Source organism: Hetaerina americana, unplaced genomic scaffold, assembly GCF_022747635.1.
Source record: "Hetaerina americana unplaced genomic scaffold, ioHetAmer1.1.p SCAF_6, whole genome shotgun sequence".
Taxonomy (NCBI): domain Eukaryota; kingdom Metazoa; phylum Arthropoda; class Insecta; order Odonata; family Calopterygidae; genus Hetaerina; species Hetaerina americana.
The window spans coordinates 66,117,013-66,140,294 of record NW_027287205.1 but is presented as its reverse complement, the minus strand read 5'-3'; the positions used below and the strand labels follow the sequence as shown (position 1 = coordinate 66,140,294).

At 39.7% G+C, this 23,282-nt stretch overlaps 2 protein-coding genes and 1 long non-coding RNA gene across 3 annotated transcripts; all 3 read left to right on the top strand.

The window, feature by feature from the left end:
- Positions 1 to 1,578: 1,578 nt before the first annotated feature.
- Positions 1,579 to 2,757, top strand: LOC139695455 (uncharacterized). Its single transcript, XM_071594242.1, has one exon. The coding sequence runs from the start codon at positions 1,579 to 1,581 to the stop codon at positions 2,755 to 2,757; it is 1,179 nt and encodes a 392-aa protein (XP_071450343.1).
- A 1,970-nt stretch (positions 2,758 to 4,727) lies between these two features.
- Positions 4,728 to 9,009, top strand: LOC139695454 (uncharacterized). The gene is made up of 2 exons (XM_071594241.1): positions 4,728 to 5,248; positions 8,943 to 9,009. The coding sequence occupies exons 1-2, from the start codon at positions 4,728 to 4,730 to the stop codon at positions 9,007 to 9,009; spliced, it is 588 nt and encodes a 195-aa protein (XP_071450342.1).
- A 3,410-nt stretch (positions 9,010 to 12,419) lies between these two features.
- Positions 12,420 to 20,845, top strand: LOC139695415 (uncharacterized). The gene is made up of 3 exons (XR_011702310.1): positions 12,420 to 12,463; positions 14,069 to 14,177; positions 20,746 to 20,845. It is a non-coding gene; the product is annotated as an uncharacterized lncRNA (long non-coding RNA).
- The last annotated feature ends 2,437 nt before the right edge of the window (positions 20,846 to 23,282 follow it).

The window sequence follows — 23,282 nt, the reverse complement described above, 5'->3', positions numbered from 1 at the left end:
AAGAATAAAAAGAAACTTGATTAACAAACGTTGTTGAATGCTAGATAAGGTCAATGATGTCGTGACGACGTTCGACGAAGCACAGAAGGAATGTGGGACATATGTGGACGTGATATCATATCGTCTGCAGTTTTGTGTCATATATTCCCAGTTCTCCAAGTGTTCTCCGATAGTGTAAATGTTAAGTTCGTCCTTTAATCCTGCCTTGTACACATCAAATGCTATAGTAAGGCCACCAGCTAAGAGAGCAGCAGATACAGCATAAGTTCCATAACCGAATATACTGTCATTTAGTGATGCTAAGAGAGCAAAATCATGGGATAATTTCATGTAGGTGTTCTGTGTCTCGGACGGGGCATGGAAAGAACTTCCCTCCATCCCTCCCCAGAACACATCATTGTTTTCATTAACCAACTCTTTCATGCGCCATTCTCAATCGTCACTGACAATAAAAAATATCACATAAGTATTGGATCTCCACGTTCGCATTTTCTCCATGGCTCGCTTGTAGTAATCCGGAGTCACAAAGGAAGAATTCTCTCCAAAATTATCCTCTAAATAAGGAATGTAATCCATCCATCTCACATGAACACCCACTAAAGCCACTTCACCTATGACATCGGCGACTTCCAGCACTCCGGCGATTGTTCTCTTAACTAAATCCAATATGTCACTGCGGAGGTGGAAGAGTCGACGGAAGTTTTCCACGCATGAGCTGATGATCGACTCCATGTGCGCTGTCCAACCAGGAAGGACAACAACATCACCCAATCTACCATCTTCATACATTTTCTTTAGTTCCGCTGCGGATTTTAGAGTCGTAGAGATGCCTATCGTATCTCCAATTTCGAGAGAATAGCAAAGATGATCCCAACGAGAGGCATTTTTCTCTTTGAGTGCCGCCCCTGGTATCTTACAGTGAGCCGTATTTCCTCCGTGCAGTATTCGGCAGTGATCTGACAGAAGGGTATCCTCGTAAGCTGGCGCGCTAAGATATTGGAAAACTCCATCGAGGCAGTCCAAAATGCTTCGCAGCATATAGGGGGCAAGATCGAGAAGATTTCCTGATAACACGGCGGATGCATACTCAAAAATACAATTCCCCAATCGAGAACCTTGTGGCGGTTCATTTGTTGATGTAGCAGTTCATTTGTTTGTGCGATTCAGTGGTGTGCCGCGAGGTGTCACCCTAGGCACGACTCAGGAGGAAGCATTTTGACCCACGAGGGACCAGTCACTTCTCAACCCCAGCCGAGCGTTGATCCCTCTTGTGCACGTTGCGCCCATGGCATATATATCTTTCCGTGTTGACCGTGGTCTGTTATCCACAGCACTCAAAATAAATCCGCTGTTCATTCAAACGCTTTATATGTGCTTTATTAGTATTTCCTAGCACCGCCTGCGCTAAAATAATTTCCAGCACCCCCACAAATTGGTGACCCCGACGTGATCGCTATGGTGACTCTAGTGTTGCGCGCGCAAAGTTTTTATTTTTATTGTGTGGAAACGGAAATTTGCAGTGCTCGCCGTTTATCTAAATTTTGAAGTGCTAGCTAATCACGCAAACCTCACGGGAATATGGCCGAAAATACACACGCCGTCAACCACGTGGCCATGCGGGTGCCGCCATTTTATCCGGAGAAGCCACAGCTCTGGTTCGCCCAACTCGAGGGAAATTTTCACCTCGCGGGCATAACCGAGGACACTGACAAGTTTTGGGTGGTTGTGGCGAATCTCGACACCCGTTACGCACAAGAGGTCGAGGACATAATCGTCAACCCTCCCTTAACGGACAAGTACAAGCGGTTGCGAGAAGAGTTGGTTCGGCGGGTTTCGCCGTCCGAGGAGCAAAGGATCAAGCAACTCCTCGGGAATGAGGACATGGGTGACCACAGACCGTCGCAGTTTCTTCGACATCTTCGCTCTTTGGCTGGCGGAGCCGTTCCGGACGACATTTTACGGACAATTTGGTTGAGCCGCCTGCCGCGTCCCGTCCACGCCATTTTAGTCACCCAGGCGTCGACGAGTCTGGCAGATCTCGCCACCCTGGCAGACAAAGTAGCGGAGGTGACTCATTCGCTGTACGCTGCCGCAGTGGCCCCCGATCCAGTTATTAGTGCACTGATGGAGAAGATAGAAAACCTCTCTCAACAAGTGGCAGCGCTCGCCAACAAGCGCGGCCCACACTCGCATCCCCGGTCCCGCAGCCGCGGCCGAACCCCACCCCTTCACCAATCCTCCATTAATCCCCAGCGAGACCGAGGCATCTGCTGGTACCACCGCCGTTGGGGGAGTAACGCCACTAAGTGTACGCTTCCCTGTTCATACGACGCGGGGAAACAAAGCGGGCAGTCCTTGGGGGCGGCAGGTCACTGTTTAGACCTATCTAACCGTCTTTTTGTCGTTGACGCCGCTTCCGGCGTCAAATTCCTTGTAGATACTGGTGCCGATATCTGTCTCTACCCAGTCACGCGGCTCCGTGAGCGTCGAGGGAAGTCGGATCTTCAGCGAGAATTTTTGTGGAAGTTTGTTGTCGCCGATGTGCCGCAGCCAATAATAGGGGCCGATTTTCTCCGCCATTTCGGTCTCCTTGTGGACATTGCACATAAACGTTTGGTGGAAAATGTGACGACGCTATCGATTAACGGCACCGTCGCCTCTCCCAGCAAAAGTCAAGTGAAAGTTGTCAGTGGTGCTTCCCCACAAATCCATCGGGAGCTCCCCGGCGAGTCAAGCACTCCACGGTTCATTTTATAGAGACCACCCCCGGCCCTCCGATTTCATCTAGGCCCCGCCGTCTCGCACCAGACAAGCTTGCCATTGCCAAGAAGGAATTTGAGCTGATGCTTCAGACAGGTACTGCTCGGATGTCATCTAGCTCTTGGTCGTCTGCCTTACACCTGGTGCCGAAGAAGAGCGCCGAGTGGCGCCCGTGTGGCGACTATCGCTCGCTGAACTCCAGAACCGTGCCTGATCGTTACCCGGTACCGCATATCGAGGATTTTGCGCAGGAGTTATGTGGCTGTACCATATTTTCAAAAATTGATTTAGTTCGGGCGTTCCACCAAATACCTGTCAACCCTGCAGATATTCCCAAAACTGCCATAATAACGCCTTTCGGCCTTTTTGAGTTTCCATTTATGACATTTGGCCTTCGAAACGCTGCCCAGACCTTTCAGAGGTTTATAGATGAGGTGTTAAAGGGATTGCCTTACGCGTATGCATATATAGTATAGACGATATCCTTGTTGCATCACGTAATCCTATGGAGCATGAGCAGCATCTGCGGACAATATTTGGCCGCTTGAGGGATCACGGCGTGGTTATTAATCCCTCAAAGTGTGTTTTCGGTGGTGAGTGAGGTAGAGTTTCTAGGATGCACGGTGTCGGAGGAGGGAACTAAACCACTCACCGAGAAGGTTAACGCCGTGCGTGATTTTCCCCTACCAGCTACCGTACGCCAGCTACGGCAATTTTTAGGGATGGTAAATTACTACCGCCGTTTTATCCCCAATGCCGCAAATAGCCAGGCTCCCCTTAGCGACCTTCTGGCGGGCAAGGTAAACGGCAAGGACTCAATCAGCTGGACACCAGCATTAGAGACTTCGTTCCTAGCCTGCAAGGGGGTTTTATGCAATAGTGCCGTTTTAGCACATCCGAACGTGTCTTTACCCCTGGCCCTTTTCACAGACGCTTTGGAGTTTTCGGTTGGCGCCGTCCTTCAACAGCTCACTTCCAAAGGATATCAGCCTCTCGGTTTCTGGACCAAGAAACTGAGTGATGCTGAAAGGCGTTATAGTGCTTATGACAGAGAACTGTTAGCAGTATATAAGGCAGTGCTCCAGTTCCGGCATATGATGGAAGGACGAACCTTCACCATCTATACGGACCATAAACCCCTTTCTTTTGCATTTTCCCAGAGGCATGAGAAGTGTTCCCCCCGGCAGTTTAGACATTTGGACTTAATAAGTCAATTTACCACTGACATTAGGTATGTGGCAGGTAAAGATAATATCGTAGCAGACACCATGTCCCACATTCAAAGCATTTCTGCCTCCATAGATTACTCTGCACTAGCTGCCTCTCAGGAGTCTGATCATGACCTTGTCAATTCTCTTCAGAATTCCTCATTAATTTTGAAGAAAGTTGCTTTTCCTGGTTCATCTTATCCTCTGTTATGTGATATGTCCACTTCCTCAGCCAGGAAAGTAGTCACCGAGCCTTTCCGAAAACAGGTATTCCTCAGCATGCATGGATTGTCCCACCCTGGCATTTGACAGACAACCCACCTAGTAGCTGAGCGCTTTGTGTGGCCTTCCATGAGGAAAGACTGCCGTGCGTGGGCACGCTCATGTTTACAATGCCAGAGGAACAAAATCACGAGACATGTTTCGTCCCCCATTTTTGCTTTTCCCATTGCCAGTGCCAAATTTATGCATATTCACATAGATTTTGTTGGGCCTCTTCCATGCAGCCATGGTTTTCGCTATATATTGACATGTGTTGACCGCTTCAGCCGGTGGCCTGAAGCTTTTCCTATTCAAGACATCACTGCAGAAACCGCCGCCAGGATCCTTTTCCAGGAGTGGATTTCGCGTTTTGGAACTCCCGTTCGCATCACCACTGACCAGGGGCGGCAATTTCAGAGTAACTTGTTCCGGCAGCTGATGCAGTTGACGGGAGCAAAGCACCTGCAGACATAAGCCTATCACCCTGCAGCCAATGGGATGGTGGAACGCCTTCACCGCCAGTTGAAGGCAGCTATCCGTTGCCATGGTGGTAACCAATGGACTGATGTCCTGCCCGTGGTTCTCATGGGTCTGAGGTCCACATTTAAAGAAGATATTCAGGCAACGCCTTCAGAGGTCATTTATGGCCAAACACTTCGGCTTCCTGGAGAGTTCTTTTCCTCTTCCACTAGTGCCATTGCTGCTACTGCAGATTATGTCACCACCCTGCGGCAGGGCCTTCGCCGACTCCAGCCACAGCCAGTCTCTCGACACGGAGCCCGCAACATTTTCATGTTTAAAGATCTGGAAACTGTTTCCCATGTATTTTTGAGAAATGATAGGCTTCATCCATCGTTGGATCCCCCTTATGATGGGCCATTTCCAGTGATCCAGCGTGGTCCCAAGACATTCAAGCTGAAAATCCTGCATAGAGAGGTATCTGTGGCAATTGACCGCATCAAACCAGCGTATGTTGTTAATGATGACATTTCTTGTGCCCAGTTTGATGAAACTCCATGGTTAGTGCCTCATTGCCCTGCTGCTACCATGCCTAGGGCGACCAATCCTACTGGTCCTCAGCAGCCTCCCATATTACCGCAACCTAGACGATCACAGAGAAGAGTGCATTTTCCCAAGCATTTAGCTGACTTTGTGACTTAGGGGCGTTTCAATTTTTCTTTTTACATCTCCTGTATGTTATCTGATTTTACTTTGTACTTGCTGCTGTGTTATTATATAACAGTATTTGTTTTTTTTGTGTGGTATTATGTACCTGGCATTTGTTAAGTAATTTTTGTGTTTTGTGTGTTTTACAATCACTTTGTGAAGCGCCAGTTACAATTTCTTTCGCTTTGCAAGAGTATGCTCCGCATCTGCCGAGGGGGGGTGATGTGGCGGTTCATTTGTTGATGTAGCAGTTCATTTGTTTGTGCGATTCAGGGGTGTGCCGCGAGGTGTCACCCTAGGCACTTGCCAGGAGGAAGAATTTTGACCCATGCGAAACCAGTCACTTCTCAACCCCAGCCGAGCGATGATCCCTCTTGTGCACGTTGCGCCCATGGCATATATATCTTTCCGTGTTGACCGTGGTCTGTTATCCACAGCACTCAGAATAAATCCGCTGTTCATTCAAACGCTTTATATGTGCTTTATTAGTATTTCCTAGCACCGCCTGCGCTAAAATAATTTCCAGCACTCCCACAAACCTCTTCGCACCGTAATTATGTCATGCAATGGACAAGAAAAACTTAATGGAATCATTGGATGTTTGGATTTTATATTCATCATGTTATATAAGAATAATGCTCCAACAATGGAATATAAAATCACAACCATAACCTCTATATGATACCTCCTTACTCTTCCTAGTAAGAATATACTCCACTGCGTTTTCTTCAGAATAAAGGAGGGTGATGAAATTACAGAAACAAAAATAACAAAAGCCACTTATGTTACTACGAAGATATTTACAATTTGTGCCTACACTTTTGCAAAACCGCATTCTCAAAAATGACATTTTTAGAATCGACTTAACTAATAGAAATAGAACATAGCTGTTCTTTTGTTATTTAAAATGATTAGGCACTCGGCAGGGTGATGAAGAAGTTGGTCGTTAAATTTCTGACAGTCACTTGGCTGGGGTACAAAGTCAATTGAAGCCTCTGAGCACACGTCACCAAGAATACTCTGTGACTCTCTGGCTGATAGATCTTACTAAGAAGGAAGAGTAGCACAACTCTGGCAGCGTAATGACGAAGAATTACGCCTTTAACCTTACAAATAATAAATGTCGTATCTCTTAGGTCATAGCTATTTCCTAAAATCCACGCTCAAGATTCAAACCAGTTCACGGATGAATTACTCTTGTTATGAGTGCACAAAAATCAATATTCACTTGGATCAAATACCTTCTGCCCAACTTGTCATTCAACGGCACAAGGGAATAGCCAACCGTATAATTTGTTATGCCTGCAGTACCGGTCCGATAACGAGAAAATAATGGATAAAAATTTACATCGATAAAGCAATGAGAATGGGCCAGTAAAATAAACCTAACGGGCAATAGAATTCTAAAGTAGCTTTGAGAAACCGGAATGGGAGTATAAGAAGCACTTTAGACTGATTTCAAAGAATTATTACGACGGGGTCACGACAAGTGGTAGGTAGCCATGATAACAGTGTCTTTTTCCCGAGCTTATTTTTTGCACATAAGATTGGAACTTTCCTTCAATTAGTGAAAGCTTTTAGCAGGGAGTGTGCAGAATTTCATCACTTCAGTGCGTTTCCCTATGGCCCAAAACAGGTGGCTCCAAAATTTTCAGCCCGAAGGCCCGATTACCGATCAAACATCAATTTTGGGCCTGACTATACATGCACTCGATGTCCAGATAAAAAAGAATGAAGACATAGATGTTTATTTTATTATTCATTTAATATTATTTAGTACAGTTATTATTTAATAACACATTTATACGCCACGCATGAACACCTGAATTAGTGGAATGGTGAAATTGTATCCTGGATGCCAAAATAACATACATTTCTGGCATTAGATTTGATGTCCCTTCCATCATTAGTGACCTGAAATTAGCATCAGACAAGTTTGTTCTCAAATTGTTCTTCACGTATTTCATTCTTGAAAATGTTTTTTCACAAAAATATGTTGTTCCAAAGATTTAAAGGTAACTTGATGCAAAAGTTTTGACACTAGGAAAGTCTTACTTCGGCAAAAACTGATAAAAAACCTACCAGCCCTTTGACAAATTCCAAAGAAACTGCGGGAGATGCCGCAACAGTAACTTTTAACGGAGTCATCCGCTAATGTGCATTTTAATGCAACAATTTCAGAGCGTAAAAATCATTCGCCTTAACCTCGTGGACAGTGGCGCCTCGCGCACGACTACGAATGCATGTGACATTGTATGTAAGGTATTTCGTCATAACACCTAGATCCTTTAAAAGCCCCAAAATTTCAGAGTTTAAGAGGACGCCTCGGTAGCTTAAGTGGCTAAAGCACTCGACCGGATATTGAGGGATCTGGGTTCGAGTCCCAGTCAAGGCGAATGATTTTTACGCTCTGAAATTGTTGCACTACCAGCCCTTCTTTGAAATTGTCCATAAGGAGGTAATTTGCTTGTAACTCAAGGACCACCAGCTGCAGTTCATCTGGGCAACTGGCTACATCTGCTTAAAATGGATTATGAAACAGACTTACTGCTTCTACCTTTGAATCTAAGTCAGAAAACCGCTCCGGAAACTGCGCCGGAAGATCTTTGATGATCTCATATGCAAATGACGTAGGGAACTCACCTGTTGCTTCAGCCATAATGATCTGACACTACTGAAAGTGCGTAAAGTTGTCGACCTGTTCTTGTTCCAAAAACATGGCAAGGATAGATATTAAGGTCGGTGTTTTGATCAGAAACTAGATGTTTTCTCCTTTTAGTTTTAGGTTCAGAAATTGTAAATTAGTAGTTATATCTGCAGCAAAGGCTAACTTCCATGTTCACTCTTCATCAGGCAGTCATGGACATGTGGCTTTCCTTTACTTTCCAGGAAGTCACCTCTTTCCTTTCTTAATTCAAATACTCCGCTCAGAACTTTCTCCTAACTTAGCCATCTTACTGCTTGTGTAATGTGGTAACTCATACGATTCTAAGTCTCTTAACTGTTTATAGTGGAGCCCATTAGACCTTATTAAATTCACAACATTGCTTATGTCCACATATTTAGCACATAAAGCTTGCTGGTGAATAATACAGTACAGGAATATTGGTTGCGGAATATTTGTCTCATTACACATCTGCGTCACTTTTCCAAACAAGCCTCTCTTTTCGCCAATCATGTTCTTTCCTCCGTCAACAATCAGGCAACTGAGGTTAGCCCTGTCTAATTAGCCAATGTTTTTTTCAATTAATTGAATATATCCTCTTCAGCAACAGTGCCATACATACTATGTAGGTAAGCCAGCTCTTTTGTTCTGTCTTTGCGCTTATGTTCATATCTTCATCTTTTCCTCTAATGAACAAAAGCAGTAAAGAGGTGGAACAGATGTCCAGCAATCCATCCATTGCAATTAAAAAAATAGCGAAACTAGCCTACATTTTTCGCCATGTGAGTCACAATGTTTTCACCCAAATCTGTAACATGGTGGGCAATGGTATATGCACCCAAAGCTCCATTTTTAAATTGTTTCCCCTTTTCTGGGCAAAGGTCCTCAGCCATCTCCAACAAACACCCCCTCACTACTTCAACATCTGTAAACGGGTTACCACCTTGAGCTAGGACGTAGGCAAATTAATGACCGGCCTTAGTTAAGGATTGATTTTTAATTGAGGATTTACTGAACAATGACCTTTGATATGCAAGTTGATTTTGTAATTTTAAAACATTATTGGCACGGAATTTACCCTCCAAATGTGCATATTTCTCCTGATTTTTGCTTCGATGATGACAGCGCATTCTAGAAACACTTTTATTCAGAGTAGTATACGGGATTCCAGTCGAATCAAATAATGGAAGTGATCAGGAGACAATGACGTTGAAAAGCACTTTCGTCGTACGAAAATGTACTATTCTTTCTTTTTCACCAGAACAATATCTTATTCAAAATTCCGATCATTGCGTAAGAATAAAGGGGATCGCAAATAATGGCATCCTAACAAAGGGGCGGGTTGGGGGGGGGGGCTGTGGTGTTGCGGGCTGTTATAGCCAGCCATATAATCATATTTTGGAGACAACATATCCCTATTTATTTCTAAAATGAAAGAAGAAATATACATTTATTTCGTTCATTCCAACAATTATGGTTTGTGCGCACAAAATAAGCTCGGGAAAAAAACACTGTTACCATGGCTGGCCCTCCCCGGACTAAAACCTTGACATGGTGGAAGGGCTTGTGCGTTCCGATGACCCCTAGAGCTGTGCTGGCGGGAGTAATAATAATTCCCAAGATTTAAATGATGAACAATACAGAGATTTTGAGTCCTGGCAACTACGGGGCTCGGCCCAATCGGCCGTGTGTCATGCCCGGCAGCGGGGGAGGCAAGGCTCCCGCGGTCGTCATCCCACGAAAACCTTGCAAGGAAAAACTGGAAGCAGCAGGACAGAGGACGCAGGAGAAGAAGACCAAATTAGTTTGAATAGGAACATTCCATTTCCTTGCACTGCGTCTTCCACCATGCTTCCCTTGCCCTATTTCTTGCCCGCCTCAATTTACCGTTTAACTCTTTGTACTTCATTTAGCCTAACTCTGTGTTTACAGTCTTCTATTTTCTTCTAATACCCATCTTTGGAATCATCTGAACCATGATCCACGGTTCCCTTGTTCTTTCTCCGTTAGCGGTTCATATAATGTCTTTGCGGCTTTCTGTATCCCTTTCCTGATTCATTCCCATTTTTCTCCGATTGTACTCTGCTCTTTACCAGCATCCATGATTTCCTCTACAGCCTGTTGATACTCTTTCCTTGTCTATCCATTTAATGCTTCTACATTGCATTTTCTAACCTGCCGCCCCTGCCTTATCTTTTTAAAACGGACGCTACAGTTCATAACAATGAAATTGAGGTCAGAGTCCACATCTGCTCCAGGGAAGCTGTGGGAATTTATCACACTGTTCCTAAACCTGAGCCTAACCAGAATATAATCTAGCTGATACCTTGCTGAGTCACCTGGCATTTTTCATGTATACCTGCGTCTTTTGTAGTGTCTAAACCAAGTGTTGGTGATGACTAAGCCCTGTCTCCTGCAAAACTCAACTGCTTTATCCCCGCGGTCATTCCTCGTGCCTAATCCGTAGTCCCCGACCTCGTCACCATCTCTTCCTTCGCCTACCGTCGCATTCCAATCCCCTATCACTATCAAATGTTTCCCTGCAGGAACACACACGATTATGTCCTCTAACTGATTGTATATCCTATCGACCACTTCTTCCTTGTGGTTGCTCGGTGGCGTGTATACCTGAATAATAACCAAGTTCGTCGGTTCTGCTTTTATCTCTACCAGTAATATTCTATCCGTTGCTTGCTCTTTGCTGACTATGCTTCCTACCTCTTTATTTAATATTATGGCAACCCCTCGTTGGCTCTCGTCCCCACTGCTGTATATTATTCTATACTTATCACTCCAATAATCCCCACTATCCTTCCATCTCACCTCGCATAGACCTAAAATATCTACATTTCCCCTTTCCATCTCTTGCTTAGCATTCTCCAGTTTACCTGTCCTCATCATTGTCCTAACATTCCACGTTCCTATTTAACAAATTTAGTCTTATTCTTCTGCGTCTTCTGTCCTGCTGCTGGTTTTCCCTTGCAAGGGTTTCTTGGTTTGACTAAGGCGGAAGCCTTGCCTCCCCCGCTGCCGGTCACAATGGAGGGCCGAATTGGGCCGAGTTCTGTAGTTGCCAGAACTTATTTTCCTTGTAATGTTCATCATTTCAATACTGGGAATAATAATCGAGGTGGTTCCCTGTTGCCTCCCTCCATAGTGTTTTTAACTTGACAACATCATTCACTGGGGTCGGATGCCTTTGTAGCCGCCTCACTGAGAAACAGACGCTACGTGGACTACCTTCCCTCTCGCTCCTAACCTTCGACCTATCTGGCATGCGTGACCCTATGAGGAGCAATTATTATTACTCCCGCCAGCACAGCTCCAGAAGAAAATATATATCTATGAAATTACTTGCGTCAACTTAACTTGTTCCAGGGAAAATAAAGGAAGGAAAGGAGCAAAGAAAAAAAAATATCCAGAGCATTCCATATCACAGAATAGAATTTCAATTACATCATATTGTGTATGTTTAGATATTTTTTTAGGAAAAAATACAGTTTAAAGTTAAATAGGGTTATAATTATTAAAATAATGCAAACAAACATAATTTTGTTGCATGGAACTGCAAGTTCTCCAACAATACTTTCTCCTTGATTTTTATGTCACTTATTTTTTTTTGCTGCGTAAATATTTTCTTGCCAAGGGTATGCATTTTTGGTATCACAAATCCACTATGACATATTAGGCTGGTTTTGATGGTATAAACTGCATAAATCTTTTATGTTCTCAATTAGGATACAGCCGTTCAGTGATCATTATATTATCTCAATAGCCTCAACTTTGTGGAAGTTCATTTTAATAAATGAAAAAGAAAAACTTTGTTCCAATCCACCACTTTATTCAACCAACCTATACCGACCAACGAAATTTTCCCTTTCTTAACCCACCTTCCAATCCCCCCCCCCCCCCGCTCACTAACTACAATGATTGTGTCTTTAAACTTTGTACCTGAGGATGACGCCGTAGCGTCGAAACTAGTCGTACCTGAAATAAAGTGGTGGATTGGAACAAAAATTTTCAAATTCAATAAAGTGGTGGATTGGAACAAAGTTTTTCTTTTTCATTTATCATGCATTGTAGCATTGCATTGATGCTAATGCTAATGATTGCAGTATAGCATTGATGCTAAATGAGCATTCATCATCATCCAGAGATTCTCTTAATCCCATTGGCCTTCTATTATAGTGATATCATTATTCAATTCCTTGCATTACTAATAGTATTTCAATTAAAATGCAGAATTGAATTTATCTGTAATACCCACTATGTTATTGAAAGCCATGAGCATATAGTACTTAATTTTGCCCATGTATTACTTTATAAATGATGCCATTAGCTCTATTATGATTACCTGGATGTCATGCTTGAGCCTTTCCTCAAGGGTGAAATAATGGATATGGTGAGTGTTTGAGCTTTTTCATCAATGCTGATAATAACCCTCTTATAATCGCTGTAATAGTCATAGGATACTATGTATACATTGAGTCATGAAGTAATGTCCTAGATGTATTTTTCCCAAGTTTTTGGAAGAATATTTTACAAAATAATTATGAGGATCCTACAGCAAAACCAAACATTTGTGGTAGACAGGCCAATTTCTGAATAAAATGGAAAATTCCAAAGATGGAGAAGAAAAAAATACCTTTGGAGAATTTTATGAAGAAAATATCAAGTCAAAAGCTAATTTTAAGATGTATATTTGAAATGGAATTGAGATCAATTTGCATCCAGCAATATGAGTTTGTGTTGCAAATAGTAACAGAATAAATTCATGAAAGAAGGTAATTTGTAATGCAGGGAAGATCCAATTGGAAATACTAAAGAGTTAGAGGAAACTGACGGAGAATATTTATTTGAATTACATCGAGAATAATGAATGTTAGGAATATATTTTATACTTTTATTCATGAGGAAGTTACTTGAACAGAAGACTTTGTTTGGTTAGATTTAATTGTTGTTATTAAGTTAAGGACATCAGTCAAAAATAAAGACCAAGGGCCTGTAGGATAAGTTCGAGAAGTTTCAAGGAATTTTCAAAAGAAGTGTGGTAGGTAGGGCAAATAGCTATGTGGAAATCAATGCTGGGTTATGCATCAGTAGATGGTCATAGATTCCCTCTGTAGAATTAAGGGACACTAAAAAGCCTGATTAATGCAGCAAAAAATTTATTCATACTTACAGGCATTCATTTGTATAATTTATTTAATTGGACTTGTTTCATGGCTCAGTGCCCACCAAAATGACAGGTCAATCAGCACAGTTAGTATCTACCATCCCTTGATTATATCCCTGGTTTTAAGGAGATATGGGAAATTAAATATCCTTAGACATTAAATTATCCGAGTCAGAAGGCAGAAAAATCAAAATATTAGACTAGTAATGGGCATAAAAGAATTTGGCACAATGTCATAGATGAGCTTTCCAGTGGTAAGTCCATGTTTGAAGAGTGAAAAAGAAATGATGGCCAAGGACTCAGAATGGTCACACCAGGAAGAAGGAAATATCGAAAGCTTGGGGAAAACACGGAGAGTAGAAATATGCTTCATGATTAGGGATTGAGGCTTTGAATAGGAGGATTGCAATGGCATTTGCAAAGATGTATGGAGGGTGAGAATGCTGAGTAACCAATGAAAAGTGAAAGGCCCTTAAATGTAAAAGTAAAAACTCAATATAGAGATGGGTTATACCAGCATTCATTTATTTGATTAGTAATCATCAGATTAGAGTGGACAAATTTGCAGAAAATTTGAGGAATTTAGATAGAGACTGGAGGAGCTGATATCCTATTAAGAGCTGTTGTACATTCAGATTGGTGTGAAATGAAGGAATGGATTGAGAAGTGATAGATTAAAGAGAAAGCAGAACTACCATTCTTGCTTTATTGCAATATAAAAACAATTGAGATGGCAATGTAGGCACCAATTAGATGCACTGAAAAATGGTTGACATCTAATTTAATTCATTATTATTTTAATTAATATTATGCACATTGAATCTTTTCCAGATACAATTCCATAAACCTGGACACATGGAAACTCTTCATGAATATGTTGCTCAGGAGATCTTACCAAAAGACTTAGGTGGAAATTCTAAATCTGTTGAGATACTTCATGGTGAGTTGAACTGGCCCCAGCAGCAGGGTAACATCCTTGTCTGCCAACCCAAAGGCGATGGGTTCGATTCCTACCATGGTGGGTTTTCCTCCACCTAAGGCTTGGGAAATTGTAATTGTGTCCATTGCTATCATTGTTTATAGTCCGATGCCAAATTGCACTGTTTTCGGACCAATGCCAAATAAATAATAAGTAAAAGAAAAGGGCTACTTGCATTACTTTGGAAAAAATGCAAAAACAAAGGCAGTCAAGGTTTGTTTTGGATTATTCAGCACCAGAGCTTCAATTTACAGTGAAATAGACAATACTAACAGCACTGTTGATAGGCAAGATTGGTGGGTGAGAGTAGGAGAAGGGGAAGGAAGAATGACATAGCACAAGTGTTAGGATGGGGAACTGATGGGAAGGATATTTCCAAGTGAGCAAGGTTCAAGCCTGGTTCGGAGCATGCTTATAGAAACCAAATGCATGCCTAGTCAAAGGTTTGAACTGTAGTAGTATGCCCAAGGAGGGGAGGGAGGCAGTAATTGAAATTTTAAAACAGTCTCTGAAATAATCACTTTGCATAACAACTAATCTGTTGTTCACCAAAAAATAAATGGACAAAAATGCAAAACAAAAGCAAAGAAATATAAATTATAAAAAATACATAGCACTGATATACTTAAAGAATATTCCTAAACCCTCCCCTTGTTAAGTATTGCAGCAAAACAGTTCAGTACTTCCTCAAAAGTTTATAGTCAGTCTTTCAGTATGCCAAACTAACAACAGTAGCACAATATTTGTAATTTATAATCTGCAAAAGGCCTATGCCCAAAATGTATGCATGGATGGTGCATATTTTTGGTCAATCTTAAAGTGTTCTCCCTAATCCCTTAAAAAAATGACACCACATGTCTTTTTTCCTTGACTCATTGAGGGATCCCTTTTTTCTTTTCAAGTTCAATGGCACCTATACTGTCAATAGTAATGTGCTCTGCATCAGTCATTGATGTAGCTACTGCTTTCGTTTTTACCAATTGGAATCGTTGTGAACTTTCTTGTAGCTTCTAAGGACCCTTTAATATCTTGTGTACTTTTTCTTTTAAAATAAACTTTGAAGGGTGAATACAGACTTGGCTTGGTTTATATCAAATTCTCTAGGATCTGCACGATGTAGGATGTCTGATCCATCTTGATACCTCTCTCTGAAACTCTTTAAATATTCATTGACAAAGCATCACTAATAGGTCCAATGTTTTTTTTGTTTCCTAGACTTGGAATGGTGTTCTTTAAATTCGCCAATTTTTCCTCTCTCCCCCAAATCATATTATGCATCCTCAAAAACAGTTAAGATTCAATTGATACCATCATTGAAATAAACACACAGATGGAGAATGTGGTTGGCACCAATAGGCAAAAGGGTACCAACCACATTATTTATGTTTTCTATATTTATCTATCTTCTTTAGTTTTATTTATTTCTTTTATTTGACAAATTAATTGGGCGAGATTGAGACTTTATGACCCCTTCTTCCACCTAACACTTAGATATTACATTGAAGACAATGACATACACCAAAGTCCTAGGTGGAGGAAGACCCACCTAGGCGGGAATTGATCCTGCAACCTCTCGGTTGGCAGGTGAAAACATTATCCTACCAACACCAGGGCCAACTTTTTCGCTTGAGTTTTAAGTGCTCATTCCGGTTCTTAGCTGTCTGATGTAAGCCACAAAGACTTTTCTTCAACCTCCAAACATCCTGGACTTAGTCCTGAATCCCATCCTTAAAATATCAAAGCTGCTCTGAATACACATCATCCTTCAATGATGTATAAGGGTAAGGCATTCTTATGCCATTCTGTTCTGTATCTCACCTTCTATCAGTGAAAATGGCTTGCATTTTACATACTACTTTTGCCTGAACACTGGACTTAAGGTTTCTGTGTAATCATTGCCTGAAACCCAAGAAAAACCTTAAGCCACTAGTCTCACTTCATACAAAATTTCCATCCTTGTCTATTTTTACGAGAAAAACCCGATTGGTGTCGATGACATTTTTATTTACTGGCCTCTTATCCATATCCTAACAGTCATTGGTACTCAGGTTGTCAATCTCTTCAGCCTTACATCTTTCCAGGTGTTCACATCCTTCCCCCTTAAGACCCCTAGGCACTTCTGAGCAGTGATTCTCTCCAAGGCTCTAAGTGCATATTATGCACATTTCTTCTGCTTTCTGATTCTTCTGACTTCTCCATGACTAAAAATTTCCAACCACATCTTTAATTGAACTCTATCTTTCAGGTCCCTCTACTTTCTTCATTTTCTGTGTCATTACAGCTCTCAGCACCTCTTTATATCTAAATAGTTTGAGTTTCATTTACATTTGATTCCACATCTGTCTGACAGGGTTTATTTGTATAGGAAAAACCTCCTCATTGAAAATCAATCTCCATTAATGACTATTTTTATTCTCTTTACACTCAATAATGGATAACCTTAGGTCCTTTCAGGACAGTTTATGAGCACACACTCGTCATCTCTCATGCCTAACTTCCTCCCTTTTTATAAATCCAAAACTGAGAACTGAATACTTTCATGCTTTTCGCTTAACCTTGTTTGAGGCTTTTTGCACCATCAATTCAACTGGGATTATCCTTTCCATTGCTAGTGATGGATACCTATTTCTGATAAAAGCAAGTTTGTGCTACACTCTGGCCCAGAACAAGGGTAGAATCGCACTATATATAATAGCATACAATATACCATGTCTACAACACTGGAGTCTGGATCACGAAAAATGAATTTGATGTGTATAAAATTAGTGATTTTGGCTTAGCATCTTTCTACTGCCGATCTGTAGCAAAAAACGGTGGTACCTGTATTTATGTCTTGAAAGGTATGCCCTTCAAGGTAATTGACTTGGACAAATTCTGTCTTGAATTGCACTTTGAAATATCTGCGATCATATTGAAGGACCTGAATTTGATCATTGCTTCTGTGTATCGCTCCCCTAATGGTGTTTTTGAACACTTCTGCAATCAACTGGAACTAGTACTATCCCTATTCTTGACTCTGAAAGCCAATATCATAATTTGTGGAGATCTCAACATTGACATAACACTAAAAACTAGTGATTGTCAGGTTCTTGAAAATCTTTTGCTTTCTTATAATTTATACTGGGCAAACAAACAGCCTACTCGACTTTCTGCCTGCCTAGATAATGTAATTACCAATTATGGTCCTGAACTGTACAGTATAAGTGTTATTGACTATCTCCTATCTGACCTTCAAGGTATAAGCTTCACTTTTAATACTCAAATAACTCAAAAGATATATCCAAATAGAGGTAAAACCATAATTGTGAGGCCCATAACAATAGAAGGTTTAGAGAGTTTCCAACTGCTTCTATCTTGTATTGATTGGCATGGTTTTTGCACAGACTCTGTAGAACAAACATGTTTTTCAAGTTTTTTAGGTAATTTCCTAGGCATTTTTGAGCAATGCTTTCCTAAAAAAATTCTAAACTCTATCCCCACTAAAAATTAAAAAAATCTCTGGTATACTGGGGAGTTATTAGCTCTTAGAAATGATTTACTTAGTTACTACCACTCTTACAAAACCAGTGGAAGCCGGCATGACAAAGAGGCCTACTTGAAATACAAAAGAGATTATTATAATTTAGTTAGGTGTGCAAAAAATAATGCTTACAAGGATTTTATATTGAATGCAAAAAATAAACAAAAGGCAGCATGGAGTGTAATCAATCAAGAAGTTGGTCATGGTAATGTAAAAGAAAATCTTCCTTTCATCCCAGATGCTGTAAATAATTTTTTCTTAAAAGCTGTTGAAGACAATTTGTTCTCTCGAAAAGTTGATGCTGCCAATATTGGTAATATGCTGCAAAATCTTCCTCCGAATAATTTAAATTTTAAATGGAATTTTGTTACTCCACTTGATATTATATCGACTGTTAAAAAATTTAAAAAATCCAACAGTAAGGATATTTATGGTCTTTCTAACTCCCTAATAAAGGACATTATTGTGCTCATTGCGGAACCATTAGCAATGTTAGTCAATTTATGTTTTGAGACAGGAGATTTTCCAACAGCTCTAAAATATTCCAAAACAGTACCTGTCTATAAGAAAGGTGATAAAGATGATTTAGCTAACTACCGCCCCATTTCCATAGTCCCCGTTTTTGGTAAAATTTTTGAAGCTATTATGAAAGATCAAATATGTAATTTTTTTGAGTTAAATAATCTCTTTTCCAAATCCCAGTACGGCTTTCGATCTGGGAAATCTACAATTTTGGCAGTAGAGTCCATAGTTAATTATGTCATTAATGCATTTGAAGAAAAGGAATCAGTCTCAGTGACACTATGTGATCTTAGTAAGGCCTTCGACTGTGTTAATCATTCAATATTACTAACAAAGCTAGAATATTATGGTATTAAGGGTGTTGCACTGAAACTAATGAAGTCATATTTGGATGATCGCCACCAATTGGTTGAACTTGATGGCTGTCGGTCTGCAGCTCTTAAAGTAAAATGTGGTGTACCACAGGGCTCTGTGCTTGGCCCAGTACTTTTCATTATCATGATTAATGATTTGCCCTGTAATATGAAACCTAGATCTGTTTTATATGCTGATGACACTACTTTTGTGCAAAAGTGTCAACATCCAGAAGATGCAAAGTTACGATCTAGCGCTACCCAAAAACAGGCTAAGGAATAGTTTGATGTTAATCATTTACAATTAAATACTAACAAAACTCAGCATATTGTGTGCAGTCTTAAATCAAAAACAACTGATATTGAAACTGCTAAAATACTAGGAATTTATATTGATACAAAACTTAATTGGGAGACTCACATCAGTCAGACCTTTAATAAACTTAGTAAAGCTGTTTATATGTTAAGAAAGCTCAACTTTATCATTTCAAATGAGTATCGTTTGACACTTTACCATGCCTTCTTTCAATGTCATTTGAATTATGGTGTTGAGTTATGGGGTCATTCCCCTCATGTTAAACAAATTTTGCTACTGCAAAAGAGAGCTATTCGCTCTCTTGCTAATATACCACCACGTGATTCCTGCAAACCTTTTTTTATTAGGTATAGAATCATGACTGTATTTTGTTTGTATATCTTTAAGGCTCTGATTCATGTGAAAGTTAATCTAGAAACTTACCAATTAAGATCCAACCTCCATAACTATTCCACAAGAGGTAAATCGAATCTAAATACTACTTATTGTAGATTGTCATCAACTTACAACACATTTCACAATATGAACATACGACTGTATAACTATCTGCCTACTCAGTTGAAATCAGATGGTATCCAGAGTTTCAAGAATAGGGTATATACCTGGTTACTTGCTCACCCACTATACTCATTGGATGAATTCTTTTGTGACAATTTTCATCACATTTAAGAAAGTATGTTTATATGTTAAATAATACTTATATTGACGACATTTAATATGGTTGTACCATTTTTAAAATGAATAAAGTATTATTATTATTATTATTATTACAAGGTTTGGGCTCATATGCTCTGCTTTACCATTTCGCTCTGAATTGTGGAGTATTATCAGTTTTCATGGTATTCCACATTGGGTCAAATTACTCTGAAATACATGCTGTGAAGGAATTCGATTTTCCTCTCCTATAAGGTATCAACATGTTTTGGATGTTTCTTCAAATCCAATGAAGCACCACTCTTTCTTTTCAACATTTTTACTGACCAAAGAGTAAGAAACTCATCCATGAACGATATTGCCAATATTGAAACCCCTTCAGACATTTGGATACTTTTTCCAATAAAATCGAAGTGCCCCTACATTCAAAAGACCAGGTTCTTTCAATGGCCTCTCTTTGAAAAGGTGCTTCATTTACAATTGAGCACATGTGATATGCCACTTGATATCCCATAAACAGGGAATTTTAAAATTCATTCATTTGCTCATTCCTAAAACTTCTGTGCCACAATAATGAATTGTCTCCCTTTGATACAAAACTGCTATCTACTGCCATTGCTGCCTCTCCTTCACATCACACAATCTTAACCATATTTTTTAATATCATGAAAATACATCAAGTTACACGTTGAACCTGGCAATAATGAAACTCTTGGTTGAATGATTTTTCTGTCGCCATATCCTTTATAAGAGAAATATCAACTTCTCCAATTCCCTCAGCCCTCAGAGATCTGCCATCAGCAACACTCACAAAACCGCACTATTTCAGCCCAAAAGTATAAATTAGAAAACTCTGGTACGGGGTCATGTAACTGAATGCTCCAGAATAAAGGAGCCAATGGATAATTTCAAAGGATATTTATCTAGTACTCATACCAAGGGGCACAATTTCCACAATCGCTGCTCTTACTCTCCTGCATAATGATTCCTTTCAATGATCTTTGGTCAGCTGAACCCAAAACCTTATGCAATGATATTCCCTCTCCTTTGCTCTGTAGATCAGGGTTACCTCTCATACCAACTTTAACTTTTAGTTGATTATATGGTTAATGGTATTTCATTTTCAATTTTGTAATATGAATTTACAAAAAGGCTTAATTTCAGGTGAAATCAGAAAGAAGGTAGGGGAGAATGCAGAATTCCTTCAAGTTTTGGAAAAGACAGCAAAAGCAGATAAATCAAAATGACCAGGGCAGCCAAAAGGACATGGGGAAATATTTGGAATGGAGGGTTCATTTAGGAAACTTACAATAGATTAATGTGTAAAAGGTTCATTTGATCTATTTCACTTCAGCATACCATTTTGTAATGGAGCTGTAATGGCGAAATGAGGAAATGGATAAGGGCGAATGAATGAGGAAATGGATAGCGAAAACATCCCTTTGCACTATGAGCAAACAACATCAAAATTTTGGCATGAGTTTTAGTATGACATTGAGTGAAATTACTTAATCCAGCTGAAATACAAGTCTACTGGCCTAGGTTTTGGCACCACACAAGAATGCACTACTCTGAAGAAGTTCTTAATCAACTTTTATTTGCACTTGTCACTCCATGAAAATGGAGAATTCATGTTTTACCTGCACAGGTGTGGTTGCAACTTTTGTACAGTAACCTTAAAAATATTTATATAAATGGTTTTTATAATTGGTCTCTTTCTGTATATGATTGTTTTTGGTAATACTTTGTATTTATATCCTGTTGACTTGTAAAATTGGATAAAATCACTGGGGTACACCCAATTGTTCACAAACTGCATAATTTCACTTGAGAAATGAAAAGATTAAAATACTATAAAATCAACACTGCTGATTTCATTAAGTGGGTTCACTGATTGTCACCTGTAGCCTTGATGTTTGTTGATTCTTCATTTCTAAAAGTAATATCATTTTAATTAAATTTCATGGCTCATTCATAGAATTTGCTATGTTTATTACGATTATAATACAATAAAATTGTATGCATATTGAGGGTTTTTGCATAAGCTTACCTCTCTTAGGTCTAAGTTCACATTTATTTTACTATTTTTTCCAGTATTGCTTTAGTATCTGTTTATGTGGTTTTCTGGCAATCCATTAGCTCTATGTCAACTGTGTGCTTGCTTTAACATGTTACATTGCTTGTATTTATATCTATGGTTATTGCTTATTACTTATTGTTTACACTAATTACTTTTGGCTAAATATATTTTTTTTAGTTATACATATCTTTACTGTATGTCTAGAATTGCAGTATAAAGTCATATATAGTAGTGTGTAGTCTTATTTGTGCACCCTTGCTTAGTATTGTTTGATACCATAGTCTTTCTTCTTCACATTTATCTAGGAAAAATTGTTTACTTTTTTCACTCTAACAGGAGGCCTTCTTTCTTCTGGGTTGATCTAGTTCCTGGCACTATTGCCTTAGTCTTCATGACTCTTCTCTTTTTCATGTCACTTATTGATTCCTTTAATTAATTAATATGTAGTTTATTATACATTTTGCTCTTTAAGCAGTAGTGTACCATTTCTGTGTGTGATCCTGCCCAATGCCCCATTTTATGCCACTATGTAAGCCTCGATACCTCGAATTCAATGCAAGTAGTTATTCTATGTTTAAATGTATCCCATAGTCTGTATATCTCACAATTCCCAATTTTCTTTTTTCATATCTTGACAAGATATGCCTGGTTTGGTTATTATTGCCTTATTCGGTTGTTATACACCCCTATGTAAAAATAGGTTTCATTAAAGTTTTAAATATCGAATAACGATTTTAGCCCAAATCATTTTCAACAGTGTCTTTGTACTGCATGAAATATCTTTTTAACCTTGACTCATGGGTGTAGTTGACACTATGAAATGTCAGCTTGCTGTCCCTATATATTCAGAGGTACTGGTACTTAATTGCCCAAGTCAATTACTGTCCATAAATTTTGGCAGTGGAATTCAACTTTAGTGTGCTTCTGAAGACAATACATTCACTTTTGTTCTGTAGATAAGGTGAGTTTGCTTTGTTTTCTCCAGTCGTCAATGATTCTCATGCATTCTGCCACTTTCCTTCTATTTCTTTCTTTGAATTCCCTTGGATCACTAATCGTCAAAGAGTAGCACTTGCCACTAAGGATTTTTTCAAAAGAAAAACGTATAAATACATTCATTCATTACCATGGTGAAGAGATACACATATATTATAATTTCACTCTTGAGAAGTCAAGTTAAAAATATTCACTTAGAAAATACAAGGGGTTTGAAATCAACCAATCCTCAGCTACATTTTTGAACCTATTATAGGTAGTCTATCTTGCAGTATGGGGTGGTTTATTGTAGAATTTTAAGGCAAGGTTATTCGACTGGTTGAAGGTTTAGGACAATCTACATTTGTTAATTTCTTACATATTTCTTGATCTTGTATCTTGGCTGTGCATTATCTATGACATGAATTAAGCACTGGTAAATATATATGTTAAAGAATGTCATCACTCTTAGCCTGACAAATAGTGGATGACAGTGATGATGATAGCCAGAGCTGGTAATAATCCTAACTGCTTTCTTTTGTAACATAATCAGAGCTTTTGTATCACTTGCAAGTCCCTAAAGCCTTAGGTAATGACTTAGATGACTTTGGAAAAAGGTGGAATAGGTAAGTCTCAAATGGTCCTC